Source organism: Mustela nivalis, assembly GCF_964662115.1.
Source record: "Mustela nivalis genome assembly, chromosome: 5".
Classification (NCBI taxonomy): domain Eukaryota; kingdom Metazoa; phylum Chordata; class Mammalia; order Carnivora; family Mustelidae; genus Mustela; species Mustela nivalis.
The window spans coordinates 53,973,879-53,993,286 of NC_139024.1; the positions used below are offsets into that span (position 1 = coordinate 53,973,879).

General features: G+C 40.9%; 1 protein-coding gene across 7 annotated transcripts in view; it reads right to left on the bottom strand.

Moving 5' to 3' along the window:
* LOC309864645 (sterile alpha motif domain-containing protein 5) overlaps positions 1-19,408 on the bottom strand; it is a 909,922-nt gene that overhangs the window by 53,214 nt on the left and 837,300 nt on the right. For 4 of the 7 annotated variants that reach the window (XM_082730320.1, XM_082730325.1, XM_082730324.1 and 1 more), the window contains exons 7-9: positions 19,354-19,407; positions 18,895-19,007; positions 11,525-11,626 (exon numbers count right to left, since the gene is read on the bottom strand). In XM_082730320.1, the coding sequence (XP_082586446.1) occupies positions 11,525-11,626; positions 18,895-19,007; positions 19,354-19,407 (269 nt within the window). The remainder of the gene's footprint in view (positions 1-11,524; positions 11,627-18,894; positions 19,008-19,353; position 19,408) is intronic. The other 3 variants (XM_082730322.1, XM_082730326.1, XM_082730327.1) reach the window with 1 other exon arrangement.

The following is a 19,408-nucleotide window of genomic DNA, read 5'->3' on the forward strand; positions in this document are numbered from 1 at the left end:
CCAGCCGGGGTAAAAAAGAGAGAAAAAGCATGGGAGAACACAAAGATCTCATCTTTTGATCCCTTCTCTCTATCAGATGAAAATACAACTCAAGGAGCAGGAAGAAATTCCTAACAGTTACTTCACACTATAAAATAATTTAGTAAGAACACAAAGTCAGTTAAGGAGACTTCAAAGACAGGATGAAAAACATTAATGATGTTAATTTAAGAAAATTGTAGTCTGAAGGAAAGAAAGGACCCAAACAACCTATTGCAGAACCAATTTTAAGTAAGAAGGAACAAAGAACTAGGATCTATACCCCAGAGGTCCAAGTACTGATTCAGAGAAAAGCTGTATCCATTTAAATCCGTCTCCTCCTATGCTCCAGGTTCTAAGATTTCCCTAGCTCTTCACCAAAGCTTGAGCCCCACTGCTATCGCTACCTGACACAGGCTTCTCTCTCTTCTCTGGCGAGCTCTCACTTGGCTTCAGCTTCTCTGGGAAGGCTTCCCACTCTCCTCACTAGAGCTTAATGGACTTTGTGTGTAAACTTAATACACTAGGTAGAAATACTCCAATTAAATCCTCATCGGTGCTATCTCCTTGTCTGTCTGTCCCTGCCAAATACAAATCCCTGTGTATAGGGCCAGGCCCGTAGTAGGAACTCAGTAATGTGTGTACAACGAAGGAGTAAAAGAATGCTCATGGCCGCGTTCTTTCACCTACACTCTGGGTCAAAGTGCAGGTAAGAACTTCTTTTAGGAACTGATTATACAATGCTATCAGCCTTATATCAGTAATGGTACAATCGGTAAGGGATGACAGAAGGTCTGTGGTACAAAGGGAGAGGAACAAGGGACAAGAAGAAGAGAATCAAGGGAGGTTTCGACAGACATTATTCTGTAAACAGAATTTGAATTAGAATTTCATTGTATCAAAATATTGCTATCCAAAAGAGTGTCATTGTCTGATGACTGGCTATAGGGCTAAGAGTTTTATTATTTTTTTTTTAAGATTTATTTATTATTTTAGAGAGAGAGAGTGAGCAGGGGGAGGGGCAGAGGGAGAGGGATAGAGAGACTCCTCAAGCCGACTTCCCACTGAGCAGGGAGCCTGGCCTGGGGCTCCATCCCAGGATCCCAAGATCGTGACCTCAGTCAAAAATCAAAATTTGGGAGCATCAGGGTGGCTCAGTGGGTTAAGCCTCGGCCTTCGGCTCAGGTCATGATCTCAGGGTCCTGGGACAAAGCCTCTGCTCAGCAGGGAGCCTGCTTCCTCCTTCCCCCACCTGCTAGCCTACTTGTGATCTCTTTCTCTGTCAAATAAATAAATAATATTTTTAAAAAATCAAAATTTGTACACTTATCCCAGTCCTGGGTGGACTGGGCCACCTAGGTGCCCCACGAGTTTTGATAAAACAGGTAACTAGTAACTTAAGATTCAAATGGACTTGAACAAAGTGATGGGCAGCCTATGACCTCTATCAGTTGGCTTGGGCTACAGGTGGCCCTCAGTCCAGGTCCTACTCTCAAACCACAGTGAGGGCCAGGATCTTTCTAACCCATCCGTTATATAAGATCTGGCACTAGGCCAAACGATTCAAGGAGGAATTAACATGTAATAAATCTTATTTAATAAGTGATGGATATTCTCTCTTACCCCAATCTCCTGGAGGTTACTTCCGAAAGCAAAACCAAAACTGGAGTTGCAAATCTAAATGCCAATCCTTAACCCAGATTCCACTACAAGTGTCTTCACTTTGATGCCTATCAGCCGGCAGGGGAAATGTAGTACATCCTGTCCGGTATTCAGCTATTGGGTTGGACAAATAAATCTGCCATTTTTATATGCCGAAAGCTAGTAACTCCAGTTTCCCCTGACTCAACCAAATAAAAGAATCAACACAACAGAATGTATCCAAAAGCAACCTTAAGTTTTTTAAATGTTAAAAATAGGTTCCCTCAGCTTATGCAGTACCTGGTTATTTTGTCACTATTTTATTTTTTTTCCACGGGGCCCCTGATACCCTTCAGCAGCCTCAACTCTCTGTAACCCTACAGACCGGTGAAGAGAGAGATGTGCCAAGTCAGTCCACTGGGTACAAAGAGCCACATCCGCAGTGACTTCCGGGCGGCCATGAGCGAGCTCTCCACCACGACCAGCCAGAAGCCCACACCCACGCACTCAGAGAGTCCCCCTCAGCACGGCCAGGCCATAGGTAATTTCCCTACAGTTAACTGCTTATTCTTCCCAAACGTTAAATCACAAAGCACAACATGATCATTGAAATCATATCGCACCCAGCCCCACACCCACTCACAGAATAACACCTTCTGAAACAGAAGATGAACTGATTGGTGTTTGCTAAAAGCACAACTAAGCTAACACAGGCCGGCTGCACGCAGCTTGTTCTCGCAGCTCTAGCCGATCTGCTGTAATACGTGAGCATTTGCGAGCATGTTAATGACAAAGCCAAAAAAATTGCACTTTCATGGGAACTCAAGTATTTTAAGAGTAACGGTTAATGGAAAGGTAAAAGATCTAAACATAAAGTAATAGAAACTGGCATTCACCGGGTATTTACTTGGTGCCATTTAATTCTTGCAACACCTGTTTGGAGTAGGTATACTTGTTCCTGCTTTTCCAGATGAGAAAACAGAGGCACAAACTGATGAGACAACTTTCCCACAGAGGCAGCGCTAATGGGGGGTGGGAAGCGGGTAGAGCCGGACCTGAACCCAAAGGCTGCGTCCCAGTTAACTGGCCCCTCCCCTCAGAATGCTGGGCAAGGGCAAGCACCCAGCTTTCCCGAGGGCAGAGCCTGCTTCCGGGCTAACTTTGTTTAGAGAGGATGATCTTCAGGCGCTCCCAGAAAATGTACGCCTCAAGCTTTGGCCTCCGTCCCAGGGAGAAGGCTGGGGACGAGAGGGTGGTGTGGAATTAATGACAAAGAGTCATCTAAACAACAGTTCTCGGTCAGCTTACATGCAGTTAGGGCAAAATTCATCTTTCTCAAGAGACTTCACTATGCGTGTTGTTCCAATGGTCTGATTTTTTTGTCTCCTGGACTCACCACAAGCTGCAGGTCTCAAGAATCATCCCTTTTACCCTTCTAAAGGGAATTTTAATATGTCTCTGTTTTATTTGCACTTTAGTTTCAAAAGCACTTTTGTTGAAATTAAGAGTAGTGTTTCTTCCTGTACCTTCCCACCCAGCCAAATAAAAAAGAAATTTACAGAAAGTACCTATAAAAGTCTGAATAATCATCTGAAGGCTGCAAGTATGCATTAAAAGACCAGAATCAATAAAAGTTATTTTTAACATAGTTAACATTTAGAAAGACTTAGAAAAGTGGTTGTTATTCTGGCACTGTGTCATAGAAGGAATTGCTGACATCTGTCCCAGGGACACAAGGTATACATGGCCTCTGGCAAATCATCGGCAGCCATATTTCTCTTTCTCCTGGTCATATTACAAGTCAAACGAGTAAGGCTCTTCGGTTTAAGAAATAAGGAGCTGAAGCACACATCCACTGATCCCGTCTTCCAGCCCAGCTAATACAACCATTAAAGCTTCAACGAGCAGAACCATCTTCCAGCCCCAAATCAAAAGTTACCTTGCCAATTAGAATTCTATTAAGCTGAAACCCATATATGAAGAGTCATGAAAAAAAAATTCTCTAGGAAAAGAGATACAAAGAAAAAAATGCAAACACTATTAAAAGCAAACAGTTTAGGGGTGCCTGGGGTGGCTCAGTTGGTTGGGTGTCCGACTCTTGATTTTGGTACTCTTCCCCTCCCGCTGTCCTTCCTCCAACTCCCCCCCCCCAAAAAAGCCCACAAAAAACACAGTTTATCCAGAAATAAAAGTAATTTAGTTATTTTTATGCTTGGAATCTACCCTCTCTTAAATTTCCTTATTAAAAACCAGCATAGCAGAGACACTATTGGTAAGTCAACCATTTTCACAGACTATCTTTACAGTATCTATAATGCCAGCTCTCACTCTGTAGTATATATGAATCTTCACACAATTTATGCATCTAAAAATATTCACTCAGAGTAAGCAAAATACGAAAATCATATTTTTTGTAATTGCTAGGAAAATCTATAGGTGGGAAAAACTTTTGTAAATTCATCATGTGTTATCATAAAAAACAATTCTTCTTATGGGGTCAGATTTCCTCAATGAGGAAGCTAATGGTATTGATTTATATTTCCTTCTAACACTAACACCTCTAAAATATAAAACTTCTATAAAGTTTCACCTATACACCTTGTCTAGAAGTCCACCCTAGTAAATGAAACATATTCAAAATAAACACATTAAGATAGCCAAGTTTTTTTTTTTTTTTTTTTAAATCTGATTCAACCCATAATAGGCAGACTCTTAAGAGCATCAATATATGGATGCCCCTTGAATGAGAAGGACAGGTCAATCTGTCCATGAACCCCATGTGCATGGGGCTCGGCTCTCCCACTACATTCTGTGTTAGGTTATTAAACTGTGAGTCTTTGCTTTGGCCATAATAGAAATCAAGCCATTCACCACAAGAACTACTAAAAAAGTAACTTTGGGGGCACCTGGGTGGCTCTATCGGTTAAGCATCTGCCTTCAGCTCAGATGATGGTCTCAGGGTCCTGGGATCAAGCCCCGCATCGGGCTCTCTGCTCAGTAGGAAGTCTGCTTCTCCCTCTCTTTCTGCCCCTTCCCCTGGCTTGTGCTCTCTCTCTCTCAAATAAATAAATGAAATATTTAAAAAAAAAAAAAAAGTAACTTTGTGGAATGCTCTCCTGGCTTTCTTCACATTATCTTTTAGGAAGTTCTAGTGTAGACTAAGGCTGTGGCAGCTTCTCCTTTTGAAATACCAGACCTGCAGCCTCTGCTTGCACGCAACGGCTGCTGTAAGAAAAGCAGGGGAAGGGACTCTGGAGAGCTAAATAAAACCTGCCTGACAATGAGGTACAAGTTTACAGTTTATAATTTTAGGAAGCCCCAAAAAGACTTAACCATCTTGCATTATAACCAAAACATCTCATCACAGGGGGATATTTTAGTTGAGACTTTGAAAGTCCTCAGACAAGGAAACACTTAAAATAGCATTTTGTTAGAAGTGGAAGTGAGCACTTGATGTGTCTTTTTTGCCCAAACTCTGGGACACAGTTCAACCCATGGCTCTCCTGTGCCTTAAACCCAGTTAGTGGCGAAATATATTCAGAGCTGGCTGCAAGGAAAGGCCATGAAGAGTGCACAGGTGGACAAAAGGTGTTGCTATGCCTCAGCTAGAACTTTAGACCCCTCCTTCCTGACTAAATTTCCCCAAATGCAGAAGATCAATTATAAAACCATGGCTTGTGTTACAAAATAACTCCCTTCACGGAATATTTCACCATAGTTGCTTCATCCTAGTGAGGAGCTCCAGTATAGACACAGAATTCCAATTTTTTCCTGGAACACATTTTGTATCAAGAGAAACAAACAGACGGGACCAAAATAAATGTCTACAATGGACTTGTGCCTTCTTATCCTTGTTGTTGCTTTAATTTCTCTTTAACATCATATATTTTTAAAATAACTTAAATCACATCATAATTAAACAATTTACAATTTAACAATTTGTGAAAGATGTTTCACTGCAAACATTTTTAATATTTGAGAACCAAATACAGATCACCAAGTTTTACCTACCAATTTGGCAAAAATATCAAAATTATGATTTACTAAAACATACTCCTTGTGTACAAATCTCTAAACCCCTGGAGGATGGACAGCATTTCATTAAATGTTTTCTTAACAAGAAGGTAAACTTAGCCTCAAGGCACAAAAGTTGAAAACTGAAAAGGAGAACTCCCAAAACCTCCCCCTACAGGAGGCAAAGGAAAACAAAATTTATCAAACTAAAATGAAAAATATTAAAACGTATGTCCAGATATTTAGCCAGGAATCAAGTGAAGGACTAAAACCAGAAACTCTTTTTAAAAACTCTAACATTCACAACAGAAGTTTGTTATTAATGAGAAACAGCACAGGACACATTCTCCTCTGGCAAAGAGAGAGCTATTTTTCACTTCCCCTGGTAACTATCTTTAGTACTTTACATTCTTGGAAACCAGGAATGTGAATATGGATTTATTGTGAAGCAACACGCAATGATCTAATGTCAGTTATGGGGGTGGGGGGTCTATGAAATCAGTGCCAATGAAATCCTAAAGCACGACAGGCATCAATATAGGCATTGAATCTCGTGACAAAGGGCTTGTGATCCCTGAAACGTCCATGGCCTGGACATTCCCAGCTCTGGCCAGTGGGCTATTTACATCTCAGTCTAGAAAAGAATCAATAGGCAACTGAAAAGCCCGGGCTCTCGCACAAAAGATAATCAAAGCGTCTAACCCACGGCGGCTCGAGGAGGACACAGCGGGATTTATCTGAAATTAATTACTCTGCTATCAGGCGAAGGTAGCATAATTGAGAAGGAATATCTTGGCTGGAGTTTCTTGCTGAGTCTCCATAAAAACACAGGACGGGACATGGGGTAGGGTGAGGGGGCGAGAGTTACATACATTAGGATTGCAATCAAGTTCAAGCAAACTTCAGTGCCAATGGCGGTCAGCTGTAGGAATGTGCAGCGTGACTGGAAATGGGTGCGGCAGCGTGCGCGAAGCCAGCTAGCAAAATACGCAGTGTAAATAATATCGCTTCAGCAAACTCCATTGCCGAATGGCCTGTCTTCACCTACGTCTCTCAGCAAAAAGTTGCTCCGGCGCTTCTGGAAGATTGTACTGGAAATGGTGGGTGCCAACTAGAACAGGCTGAATTCATTTTTGCATCATCTACGAAGAAACGGTCTGCTGAGAAGCTAATAACGTGAGTGTGTACATGACATCTAAAGTCTGTGTGAGCACATGTGGGGGTGATTTTAACCTCTGCGCTACTGGGGAAACTCAGGGCAGGCAGGGCCCATCTCTCCTACTCCTCTACCTCTGTAGCCTGACTAGCTATGGCATTAAGCTGGGTATACAGCAAGCGCTTTCTAGATGTCTCCTCAGTGAACAAAGAAATAAGGCTCAAGGGAATGAATGTCCAACTTCTAAGAAGTACCCCCTTTCTTCTGACAATTTCTACCAAGGTGATGGTTCTGATACCATCTGAAGGTGGTTAATAACTAAAAACCAATACCTAATAATGAATGCTTTCTGAACAGCTTGTTCAAAACCATCATTGTACTTAATTTATATTAACTTTTCCTAAATGTGACAAGCCTCTCACGTTTAGTGTGTGTGTGTGTCAGAAACACAGTCCTGTGTTTCTGACTGGATAGTCTTAGAACCTCCCCCTTGACTCAGATGCTATTAATCAGGACAGAATACAGTGAGTCTGACGCTAGAGGACCCAACGATGGACAGCTGGGTCTTTGTGTTCTCCCCCAGCGGGCTTTGAATAGCATCAGTCCTGAGTTACTGTATTTATTCTTCATGCTTCTTTAGGTTCATGATTTACATTTATATTATGCTAGACTTCAGGACAAGGGGATAAGAGTCATGAAAAAGATACACTGAAATCCATGAGCATGGTTCTTTTGATTACCTCATAGTCCCAGCACACAAGGCTGGCTAGCATAGGATACATTTATTATTATAAAGGGTAATGTCTCAGTTTCTCACATAAAAGCAACAAAGCAGGGCTTTCAAATTAACAATCCCCTGGGTTTTTTTTTCTTTTTCTTCACTTTCTTTTTTTTTTTTTCTTCCTTCCTTCCTTCCTTTCTTTCTTCCTTTCTTTCTTTCTTTGGCTGAAATGGAAATCCAGTGCTTGACTCAGGAAATCAGGGACAAGGAGATAGCAGAAAGCTTACATTTACTTCTGACAAGCCATCGTCTGTTGCTTAGATGCAAAGAAGTGTGATGTAGGACATGAAACATGCTCTTCGAGCAGCCAGGGAGATGAACATTTAAATACAACTTTGGGGGTGCCTGGGTGGCTCAGTGGGCTAAAGCTGATCCCAGGGTCCTGGGATCAAGCCCCGCATCAGGCTCTCTGCTCCGCAGGGAGCCTGCTTCCTCCTCTCTCTCTCTCTCTGCCTGCATCTCTGCCTACTCGTGATCTCTATCAAATAAATAAATAAAATCTTTAAATAAATAAATAAATACAACTTTGTCCACTGAATATTTCTTTTTGAACATGCCATATGAACTGGACACTGAATTAGACACTGGAGACACTTTCTTGCTCAAAGAGCTCATGATTCCCAAGGAGGTTACAAGATGCATGATGAATTCCTATACTCTAGGATAAAGGTCAGGCTTCATGTACAATGCTAGTTTAACAAGGCACAGAATAGGAAGCAATAAAATAAACTTAAGAAGACTGAAGGAAGTTTCAGAAGAGGTGACAGTTGCACTTTATCTTGAAGGACATACAGAATTTTACCTGGAAAAATCTGGAGGAAGATATTCTCAGTGGAGGAAATTGCCTGAATTAAAGTAGAGTGTGGACAATACAAGGTGTGTTCAGTAACACAGGCAGGGTCCAGTGTGGATGGAATGGAGGCTATTAGGGGTAAGGGGGTGGCAGAGGAGAGCAGACATACTGACTAAAGCCAGACTGCAAAGTGTCTCGAGTGTGCCAGAATGTTTGGAATTTATCTTACAGAACTGGAAAACCAGCAGGCTTTTTGAAAGCAGGAGCTTGCAAGAAGAGAGGTATGTTCTGGAGCGATGACTACCAGTATAGAGCATGGACAAGAGGAGACAAGAAGCTGAAGACATGGAGGTAGAGTTGCTTCCAGATTTTAAGAAAGAACGAACCTAACAAACAAAGCATTTACATAATAAGTGAAAAAGGGCAACTCCCTCCATTCTTACTACCTGCAGTTGGATGATGGCATCACAAGATATCTGCTTGAAACTCGAAACCCTTCCCACGATTCCTGTGGAACTCCTAGGAAGCATGTTTGGTCACATTAAAACACCATGAATAGGGGCACCTGAGTAAAGTCAGTCAAACGTCTGCCTTTTGCTCAGGTCATGATCCTAGGGGTCCAGGGACTGAGCCCCATGTCTGGCTCCCTGCTCAACAGGTAGCCTGCTTCTCCCTCTCCCTCTGTTGTTCCCCCTGTATGTGCTCTCTCTGTCAAATGAATAAATAAAATCTTAAAAAAAATAAAGATAGCATGAATAATAAAGGTCATTCAAATTAGAAAAGAAGTAAAACTGTCTCTGTTCACAAATGACACAATCTTCTATGGGGAAAAGCCCAAAGATTCTACCACACAAAACCTATTAGAGATTAAGAAACGGATTCAGCAAAGTTGAGGGACACAAGATCAACAGTCAGTTCCATTTTTATACACTAGCTATAAAAATGTGAAAAAAGAAAATAAGCATTAAAAAATGATACAATACTTGGAAATAAACTTAACTAAGGAGGTAAGATGTGTACACTGAAAATTACAAAACATTGCTGAAAGATATTAAAGAAGACATAAAGAAATGCAAAGATACCCTATGTACATAGATCAGAAGAACTTCCTACTATTAAGATGACAATACTAAAAAAAAAAAACAAAACAAACAAACAAAAAAAGATGACAATACTACCCAAATCAACTACAGATTCACTGCAATCTCTATCAAAATCTCATGGCATCTTTTGTGGAAAAAGAAAAACCCATCTTAAAATTCATATGAACTCTCAAAGGACCTGAATAGCTAAAACAATCTGAAAAAGAATCAAGTTAGAGGGTTCACATGTCTTGATTTCAAAACTTACTACAAAGCTACATTAATCAAAACAGTGTAATACCTACAATGGAAAGACATATAAACCAATGGGATAAAATAAGAGAGCCCAGAAATAAAATCTAGTATATATGGTCAATTAATTTTTGAAAAGGAAGCCAAGACCAGTCAATGAGGAAAGAACGGTCCTTTCAACAAATGGTTCTGGGAAAACTGGGTATCTATCTGCAAAAGAATGAAGTTGGACCTGTATGCTATTATCATATACACACATAAACTTAAAATGGGCCAAAGACCTAAACTTAAGAGCTGAAACTATAAAACTCTGAAAAGAAAACAGGAGAAAATCTTCATGATATTGGATTTGGCAAAGCTTTCTTGGATATGACACCAAAAGCACAGGGAACAAAAGCAAAGGGAAATTGGACTTCAAACTTAGAAACTTTTTATGCATCAAAAGACATCAAGAAAGTGAAAAAGTTGGGATGCCTGGGTGGCTCAGTGGGCTAAACCTCTGCCTTCAGCTCAGGTCATGATCTCAGGGCCTTGGGATCGAGCCCTGCATCGGGCACTCTGCTTCCTCCTCTCTCTCTCTGCCTGCCTCTCTGCCTACTTGTGATCTTTGTCTGTCAAGCGAATAAATAAAATCTTAAAAAAAAAGAAGAAAGTGAAAAGGCAACCCTAAAATGAAAGAAACTATTTATATCATGCAACTGATAAGGGATTAATAGCCAGAATATACAAAGAACTCCTACAACTCAACAGCCAACAATAAAACAGCCCAATTCAAGAATGAGCAAAGAACTTGAATAGACATTTCTTTTATATATATATATATCATTAGTCATTAGAGAAATGCAAATCAAAGTCACAACAAGACATCATTTTACACCCATTAGGATGGCTATTAACAAAAAAGGGGGAAATTACAAGTGTTGGTGAGAAGTAAAATAAAACTGGAACATTTACACATTGCTGTACAATGACGCAGCCATACTGGACAACTGTATAGTGGCTCCTTTAAAAAGTAAACGTGTAATAAACATGTGATCTAGAAATTCTCCACCTAGATACATACTGGAAAGAACTGAAAGCAAGTACTCGAACAGATATTCATATATTAATGTTCATAGTAGCATTGTTTACAACAGCCAAAAGGTAGAAACACCCAAGTGTCAATCAACAGACAAATAGATAAACAAAATGTGGTATATCCATATGGTAGAGTATTACTTATCCTTAAAAAAGGAATGAAGTTCTGGCATATGCTGCAATGTGGATGAACCTTGAGAACATTATGCTACATGAAATAAACCAGATGCAGAAGGACAAATATTGTATGATTCCATGTATATAAAGGACCCAGAATAATCAAATCTCATAGAGCTAGAAAGTAAAATGGTGGCTTCCTAAATTTATGGAAGGGGAGTTACTGGTTAATGGTTATGGAATTTCTGTTTTGGATGCTGAGAAAGTTCTGGATGTGTATTTTATGACGATACCACAGCAACGTGAATGTGCTTAATGCTACTGAACTGAATATTAATTGAACATAAAAATGTTTTTAAGGTTAAATTTTAAATTACATATGATTTACCACAATTATGAAGTAACAGAATTAACAGCACTATTTTGACTGCAGATAAGTCCATCAAGAAAACTGAGTAACACGTCAGAAGAGATGCTTCTTTTCAGATCCCGGGTGGGAGCTGGTAATGGCAGAAGGAAGTTCAAAGGCAGAAGTTGGCTAAAATCTACTTTGTAGTAGAAGCGGTCAAGTTGCTCAGAAACAGTAAACTTACATTGCAGTTTGATGAGCCATCGAATGTTGGGTAAGAACCGTCTGGCCAGTCGGCAGGGTCCAAGGCCGCTGACTGCCGGTGCTGGGCCTCATACTCCTTGAGCTACAACAAAAGAAAATGAAAATTGACATGGAAATAATGGCCACGGCTGCCTACCAGGCAGCAGAGAGAATGCTCTGGGCACTTTCTTCATGCCGCTGCTGGGGACTCAGTGCCAGCCAAAGACAAGGTTCCCCGAACTGACAGGAAGACGTACACCCTGCCCTGTGATTTTTCATCTACATCAAACTGACAGACACAACAGATTCTTTGTATTTGGTGTTCTGAAAAGAACCTTGATTTTCCCTCCAAGACCCTCCAGCCTCAATACTTATCTTTCTCAGTTCAACTGTAAGTTCAAAAACAGAAATTGTCTGTAGCCTGGCCTCTGAATTACCTGTCTTTGTCAAAGACACAACGTGGTAGACTATGGGCATTTTGGTGAAACAGAGGTGGAAGCCTGAAACAGATTCTCTAAAATCACTTGCTTTTCTTGCAACTGACTGTTTCAAGTTACCAATTTTTTGTTCTCACCTAACGAACATTATGAGCCTTATCGGGCACCCTTGTGGAGGAGAGGAAAATAACAAGCTATCTAGAGTATGTTCCGAGACATCTCCAGTTTGGGTTTAGAAATTCCCTTTACACTTTCTGAAAATAGAAAGACAAGTGAAAGATTATAGGAAACTGACAAGTTTAAGCGAACAGAAAGGTCTTTTAGAATGGCAAATGTGAGAGGTTCTAGGCGTGCTTTCATCAAACACATAGAAATTTAACTCTGCAACACAATACGGTTAAGTTACCACTGTATCAAAATTCTATTACAAAGCAGTTTTTAGGTATGAATTTCACACTGATGAAATCATGTTCTATAAATCAAGATGTCAAAAAACAAACGATCTGGCCTAACAGCCCAGGAGAAGGTGCTAGGACTGTTCTCAACTATGGAGCCACGTGGACATGGCAAAGCCACCATGCTGACAGCATCCCTCTAGGGAAAAGGCAACTTTGCAAAGTATCACTGCTACCATGAAATTCTTTGCTGCACATACTTGTGACAGGAGATAGACATGGGAAGACAGACAGTATTGATTAATGGGTAAGAGCTTGGCTGCAGAACCAAGTATCAGCTTGGAACGCTGGGGCAAATTACTTAACTCCTTTGTGCCTCAGTTCCTCTATCTGGAAAATGGGGATGACAATAAACTATCTCACAGAACTATTACTAGAATTATGTAAGATAATGCAACAAAACTTAGCACCCATACCAAAGCAAAGACTCATGACGAACACAGCCTTGTGGTTCCTGATAAAAGAGAGCTGACAGCTCACGTCAGCTCCAGGGGTTTGAACTTCTGCTATTTGCGAGTAGCACTTTAATCTTTCTAGTACTTTAGGGACATGGATATTGCTCTAATCTTCATGGTATATTTAAATTATATATTAGAATGGTCTTTCCACATTTTTTTTTTTTTAAAGATTTTATTTATTTATTTGACAGACAGAGATCACAAGCAGGCAGAGAGGCAGGCAGAGACAGAGAAGGAAGCAGGCTCCCCGCTGAGCACAGAGCCCGATGCGGGGCTCGATCCCAGGACCCTGAGATCATGACCTGAGCCGAAGGCAGAGGCTTAACCCACTGAGCCACCCAGGCGCCCCCCACATTTTTTGATTTCTGAAATGCTACATTCTTCTCGCATGACTGAAAGACACAGTTATCATTTGTTTTCTCCCAGTCTCTGCCATACTTTCATATTCCACCTAGGCTCAACTTCGAGAAGCCACTAAATGAGCTTCATCTTTTTTTTTTTTTTTAAGATTTTATTTATTTATTTGACAGAGAGAAATCACAAGTAGGTAGAGAGGCAGGCAGAGAGAGAGAGAGGAGGAAGCAGGCTCCCTGCCGAGCAGAGAGCCCGATGCGGGACTCGATCCCAGGACCCTGAGATCATGACCTGAGCTGAAGGCAGTGGCTTAACCACTGAGCCACCCAGGCACCCGAGCTTCATCTTTAATTGAAACAAAACACAGCAAATTCCTAACTAGTCGATCATAACAGATTTGATATTTTTCTTCTTCTATCTGTTCCTGTCCTTCATGGACTCTGGGGTCTGAGAGTAGCAGGGCTTCCTCAGAGAGAGATTCAAATTCACACTCTACCCAAATTTACCTTGTTTTAAAATTTTCTAATTTAAAAATGCTATGTTTTCAAGTTATAAAACAGGATATCTAAAAAGAATCCTAAGTGCATCTTATAGGGGAAAAATGCAACCTGGTTAGTTACTTTTACAACTACATTTTTATATTCTACTTTGCTCTCAAAGAAGTTTTAACTTAAATTTAATTTCATGGAGGAAAGACAATTGATGTCTTAGATGTTCTGAAGCAAATGTCTAGCTTTAACATGACAGAAGTTTTAAAGTGTGCATGTGCATGTCTATGTCTGTGTGTGTGCGCGTGCATGTGTCTGTCTCAAGAGGAAATGCTTCTTTCACATCCTATTTTCTTCAGTCTCATATTTTTCTCATACTTGAAGTCTACGGCATGATTCCTAGAGGGATGGCCATCTTCAGTCCATAATTGCTATTTTAGAAATGTTTGAGGAGATCCTAAAATGTTCCCATTTCTACGAGAAAAGAACTTTTGTATTATATCTAATCCAGATCCCCTCCAGCTGCAAGTTAAATTCATTTCCTTTTATTTTGTCCTCAATAGAGGTTAAAACAAAATAAAACAAAACACTCTTCATTACATCCTGAAGATGTGTTGTTTAATAATCCTTCATATACTTGGAGATGGTGATTACATTCTTCTCTGAGATAAATCCTTTCCAATTTTCACCCACAGGACGTAATTTAAAAAAAAAACAAAAAACAAAAAACCTAACTACAATCACCTTGTTGTTCTCCTATGGACTCTCTCCATGAGCCTCTCTGGTTGTCCAAATCTCTGTGATTGATGCACAGAAGCTGCTGCGAGGAAAACCATCATATATATAGGTTCCCAGTTCCTAATCTTGCGCTCTGGTATACCAGATGTCCAGACTCCATTCACACCAGTGTTCCCCAACTCCTCAGTTACTGTGCATGTGGCTCACATTTACACCCTGCTCTAGGGAACTTTCCATGATTGAGAGGAGATGTTTCCCACAGATGCCTAGAGGGCTGCTGCCTCCTCCCCAATCAGCCTCAAGTCTCTTCTTCTCTGGGAGGACAACTCTACAATGCAATTCACCTTCCAGAGCTCCCCACTCCCTATGGGATTGGGGTAAGCCTAGATTTCTCCTGAAACCACATCTCTGTCCAGCTTTTCCCTCTGGCTTTCTTGTCCCCTTCCCTTACTTAGTGGCAGTTAAGTCAGTGACAAATAAGTACTTAAAAACAAAACAAAACAAATTTTATTTTGGACTTTCATGCAGGTATGACCTTATGAAAGCAGACATACATTTATCAGATGGATAAATACATAATATTTAGGAATTAGATCAAGTTAACATGAGTAGTCTTTTGTATTCATAATTATATTTTAGGAAATAGGATTATCAAATCATGGTTACAGATTTCCCTCAATTTCCTAGAGACAGTGTTTCCAGTTAAAATGTCAAAGGACATATTTTTCTACTACATAGCTCCAGCACTGCTGAGCACCGTCATACCAAAACAACAGTGTTCTCTTTTAGCCAAAGCTTTAAAACTGAGTTTTACACCACAAAAATCACCCACACAAATGAATACCCAGTGGCATCTAGGTATCTCTTGGGCCTTCTAAACCTTGCAGAACCAGCCCAAGACCTACATACCCTGAACTTACTTGCCAAGAGCTATGTATGCTCCTTAAAATTGTGTTACATAGACTATGCCAATTACCTAGATCCCCCCATACAATTTTATTTTACAAATAAGCTTGATTTCCTTAAAGCACATATAGTATATATCCATCATAAAGCTATTAGAAAATGTTCGATAAACCAATAGACTTGATAAAACTACTAGTTAATAAAATATAAAAATCGTAAGTTAAGCTGCTTTTTTTTTTAAAGCTTCTGTCTTTTTCAATTACACACTCAGAGAAAATACAGAAATACAGAAGTGTTTCATAAAGTTCATTCTCTTCCAATGCTTTTTTATTTTTTTTGCTGCTTATGGTAGTGTTTCACATATTAATTCCTTGTAGCCTTTTTCATTTTAATCTCTGTTTGTATCAATAACGGGTTTTCAGGTGGGAAAGTATCCATCAATGAGATCAAATCCACACAAAGAAAGCATAATGGACCAAACTGTTTTTGACATTAGATAAAATTTTCCCCAATACAAGGATGTACTGGGGATACTCTCTGCTCCAAATCGCACACAGGCAAATTTCTCTCCTGATAGTCGGTTGTCCTGTCAGGAGTAAACTCAGGGGTCTTTAAGTATCTGATTGACAGCAGGACAAACATACACCTGAGGTCCTGAAGGACATTCTCATCATGGTCATTACAGGAGGTCCAAGTCTTAAGGTTTTTGTTTTTGTTTTTAGTATAATCATCAAGTAAATTTCGATCCCTGAGCTAGTCATAAAAGCAGCAGATCCTTTCCACAGAGTGTTTTCTGCTCTAAATAACATTTTTCATGAAGTGTTTTGTCTCTGGCCAAAGCAGCAGCCCATCCAGGCACTAGTAGCTGAGGCTGTATGCCGCCCTGCCAAGAGCAGGCCAAAAGGCTTCCCCGCTACTTCATCAGCTGTCAAAGGACCCCCATCGCTGTGTACAGAAGCTAGTAGACTTTAGAAAATGTCATCACTTTTGTTCTTCAATCTGTGTTCCTGGATTGCCTTACAGAAAATATTCTCGACGTCTTGATGAGCTCTGTCCTGAAACTAGGTAGGGTGGCCCCGCAGCCCCGGCAGCCCTGGCAGCCCCCACAGCCCCTGCCCCACCCCGGGCCCCAGACAGACAAGATGCACTGCTGAAGCCGCTACCCAAATCCACACACAGCCGTGCCACCTTCTCATCCAGTCAACTTCTGATTTCCTTTCCACATAAATAATGGGCAGCTGTTAAAATCATCAACTCAGAAGGCGCTTCAAACTAATTGTTTTCCCCCCAACTTAGAAAAGACTCCTTTCTTTTCAGTTATAGAAATGAGCTGCCTAAAAGTGACTATGTTAAGGCTACTTCTCGTATTTTTTTCTGCTCCACAAAAACTGGAGGAGGGCCGTCACAGGCTACTCTCCTCCCCCACACGTGTAGTCAGATGGCCGCAGGCATCTTCTGCATCCTGACCTTCATGTTTAATTTTTTTTTTTAAAGATTTTATTTATTTATTTGACAGACAGAGATCACAAGTAGACAGAGAGGCAGGCAGAGAGAGAGGGGGAAGCAGGCTCCCTGCCGAGCAGAGAGCCCAATGCGGGGCTCAATCCCAGGACCCTGGGATCATGCATGACCTGAGCCGAAGGCAGAGGCTTTAGCCCACTGAGCCACCCAGACACCCTCATGTTTCCTTCTTTCCCAGGACCCTGGGATCATGACCTGAGCTGAAGGCAGAGGCTTTAACCCACTGAGCCACCCAGGAGCCCCTTATGTTTCCTTCTTAAAAGAGCAGTGCAGTAGCATTCCTCCCCAGAAGGTAAGTGAACATCGGGTCTACCAGGGTAAAACGAAATACAGATCCATGTGTCTCCCATGTATTTTCTAGGTATTCAGCTGGAAGCCACATTCAAGGAATGGAACTGGAGACAAAATTCGTGGTGGGCTTTTTGCCTCCACTGACAGCTGGGCCGGGTGGCCAAAGGTGTGGTGGAATTAGGCAGACTAGGTTGGGGGTGAAGGTGGATCTGCAGCAAGGACAGGAAGTCACCACCTGTCACCTGCTCCATCTCTGGTCCAGCACTACTTTGGTCCGCCAGGGACACTAAGGACCGAGATCACCTCTATTCCTTCAAATGGACAGAGCAAGAGAAGCCAGCAGGTGGGCATCTGGAGGTGGCCTTGGCCCTCAGGCCTCTGACTAAACCCTGTTCATCTCCCACTCCCTTCAAGTGCTTTATTCCCCCGAAGGCTGTCTCAACAATACATAAAGCTATTTGTTTTTTAAACTATTGAGGTTTAAAGTCAGGTACAGGAAACTAAACCGAATGTGCCTGTCACGGTTTCAAGGTTTCAGGTCTTTAAGATTCAACTTAATGGTCAAGTCATAACTCATTCAATAATTCCTTAGTAACTTAAAAGTTTTCATTTGTTTCTAAACCTGCCTAATTTATGACTGTTTACAGAATACCAAACTAACTACTCTAAGTGGAAACCCAAGATTCCATCAGTCAGTTTATTGGGCAACAACCAAGCAGGTAATCTCTTATTAACTGCTATCTCTCTATCATAAATGCGATGCCAGTACCTGAGGATTAGTTAGGCTTCTTTCAGTGCTTAATTCAGCTCAGACAAAAAATATGACACACTAAACTAAAACTAATACCTAGAAATAAATATATTAACACTAATACAATACTTTACTTAGAAGAAAAAGTAATCAAAATTTTAAGGTGTGCCTAAAGCTTAACTTTTGAATTATTCAGAATTTAGCCCTACATCTTATAGAATGGAAGTTTACAATAGTTGTACTATATTAAGTTTCACTTTTTTTTATTAATAATTTTTTATCATTATTATATTTTTGTCAATCTTTTTATAAGGCTTATGTATTTCATAATGGCATTCAGAGAATCATTTTCCTCATTAAAGTGGTCCAAAGCTCAAAAATATTTGCCATTCATTCATGTGTGCAGTCACTGAATACAGAAATGAAAATTCACAACATGGAATGCTTGTATTAAGTAAATAGAATACAATTTGGTATTTCATCTGATAACATAGGCACTTGATGACCACCAAAATAGTATCAAAATACTACTTTAAGTAATACATTCCTGTACTTTTGAGGCCCCTGTTTCAGTGCACTAGAGCTGCTATAACAAATTACCATAAACCGATGGCTTATAAACAACAGAAATTCCTCACAGTTCTGGAGGCTGGGAAGTCCAAGATCAAGGAGCTGGCAGATTTAGTGTGGGGTGAGGACCAGCTTCCTGGTTCACAGACCATCATCTTCTGGTGTGGGAGCCCTCTGGGGCCTCTTTTGTAAGCTCATTCCATTCACAAGGGCTCCCCACTTAGAACCTAGGCACCTCCACAGGCCCTACCTTCAAATAAAGCTGCACTGAGCATTAGAATTTAACACATGGATTGGGGCAAGGGGGACACAGTCTATAGCAACTCCCCAAACTCCCCAAACATTTTTCCACATAAACGGGTCAAGTTCTCACAAATGTAAACCAAGTCTCTGCACCCTTACCCTTGCGAGAGCTTCCTCAATGGTGATCATCTTCTCCTTAACCATCATCATCAGCTGAATCCGTTCCTCATCACTCATTGTTATCTCGCTTGCAACATAGCCCACATCTTCTCCTAGAGATTGAAGACAAAAGACAGAATGGAAAAAAGGAAGATAAAACAGAATGCTGAGTCCTGAAAGGTCACTGGTCAGGACTAGAGAAGGAGAAAGTTCAGGGGCATTGTCCCACACTGCACGTTACTGCTGAGCAACAGGAGCCATTGGGCTACTTCTGGGGAAGCCCACTAGCCCATCTTACTGAGAAACAGGCTCTGAGAACATAGGGATGTTACCATAGAAACAAATCTTTCAAAATGATGGGAGTCTTTGTGATCGAGGGCCTCGTGGAAGTGTTCTGGAAGAAAGCTGATAGGAAGTCTGGAGTAAGAGGTGGGGCAGAGACCTGATTTAAAGACCCACCTAGAGCAGACAAGCATTCCAAGGCTCCTTCGGCTGATGGTCCTCTGTGTCCTTC